The sequence below is a fragment of the Hyaena hyaena genome, unplaced genomic scaffold, assembly GCF_003009895.1.
Source record: "Hyaena hyaena isolate Hyena2069 unplaced genomic scaffold, ASM300989v1 scaffold_396, whole genome shotgun sequence".
Taxonomy (NCBI): Eukaryota; Metazoa; Chordata; class Mammalia; order Carnivora; family Hyaenidae; genus Hyaena; species Hyaena hyaena.
The window spans coordinates 1,704,299-1,705,735 of NW_024081027.1; the positions used below are offsets into that span (position 1 = coordinate 1,704,299).

At 44.8% G+C, this 1,437-nt stretch overlaps 1 protein-coding gene across 1 annotated transcript; it reads left to right on the forward strand.

Moving 5' to 3' along the window:
• On the forward strand, positions 1-942 carry LOC120244855 (olfactory receptor 7G3-like). The gene has a single exon (XM_039251603.1). The coding sequence runs from the start codon at positions 4-6 to the stop codon at positions 940-942; it is 939 nt and encodes a 312-aa protein (XP_039107534.1). The 5' UTR covers positions 1-3.
• Positions 943-1,437: the final 495 nt, after the last annotated feature.

Below are 1,437 nucleotides of genomic sequence, written 5' to 3' on the forward strand. Positions count from 1 at the left end.
AACATGAAATCAGAAAACCAGACGGAAGTATCAGAATTCCTCCTCCTGGGTCTCTCAGAAGATCTAGAACTGCAGCCCCTCCTGTCTGGGTTGTTCCTGTCCATGTACCTGGTCACCATCCTTGGGAACCTGCTCATCATCCTGGCCGTCAGCTTGGACTCCCACCTCCACGCCCCCATGTACTTCTTCCTCGCCAACCTGTCCTTTGTCGACATTTCCTTCACCTCCACTACAGTCCCCAAGATGCTAGTGAACATCCAGACACAGAGCAAATCTATCACCTATGCAGGCTGCCTCACTCAAGTATATTTCTTCATGGTTTTTGTATGTATGGACAATTTACTACTAACTGTGATGGCTTATGACCGCTATGTGGCCATCTGCCGCCCTCTGTATTACACAGTCATCATGAACCCTCGCCTCTGTAGCCTGCTGATTCTTCTCTCCTTGCTCATTAGCATTATGAATGCCCTGCTTCACGGTCTGATGGTGGTTCATCTGTCCTTCTGCACAGACTTGAAAATCCCCCACTTCTTCTGTGAGCTTGCTCAGATCCTCAAACTTGCCTGTTCTGATACTCTTATCAATGACGTCCTGGTGTATTTAGTGACTGGCCTGTTGGGGGTTGGTCCCCTCTCAGGGATAATTTTCTCTTACACTCGAATTGTCTCCTCCGTCCTGAGAATCCCATCAACCGGTGGAAAGTTCAGAGCTTTTTCCACCTGTGGGTCTCACCTGTCTGTTATTTGCTTATTCTATGGGACTTGTGTTGGAGTCTACCTCAGTTCTGCATCTTCCTTCTCTTCCAGGAGGCGGGCGGTGGTCTCAGTGATGTACACGGTGGTCACTCCCATGATGAACCCCTTTATCTACAGCCTGAGGAACAGGGACATCAAGGGAGCCTTGAGGAAGCTCATCTCTGGAACTTCTTCGTTTTCATGATTCTGTCATCTGACTTGCATGTGGGCTTCTAGAATGAGTGAAAGGGAATGAAATCCTAAGTATGCTAGAAATCCTGACTCCTCCCTAATTCATTTCTAGCAAAGTGGTTAATCGTGACTTTCAAGTCAAGTCAAATAGCTTTGTATTAAGTGCTACTGTCCTGTTTTAGCACTTGTTTATTAACTAACTTTGAGTTCAATTCACTTATAAAATGTAATTAATATTACATACCTCATTATTAAATCAATGCTATTTTAGGTTTGAAGCTAAATTTCTGTACCAAGCTAGCTCTATGGAGGGAACAATCTTTTTAAGCAGAAGTACTTATTTTCTGAGGTGTTTTCTGTGTGCTGAAAGTGGTGTGGGAATATTTGTATAAATGGAAGGCTAGCTTTTGTCTCTATGAAAAAATACTCGATCTTTCCCTCTGGTTCCTGGCACAGAGCTCACTGGACTCTCCTGAGTGAAGAGCGTCCTTTATGCTAATGAGGGCTC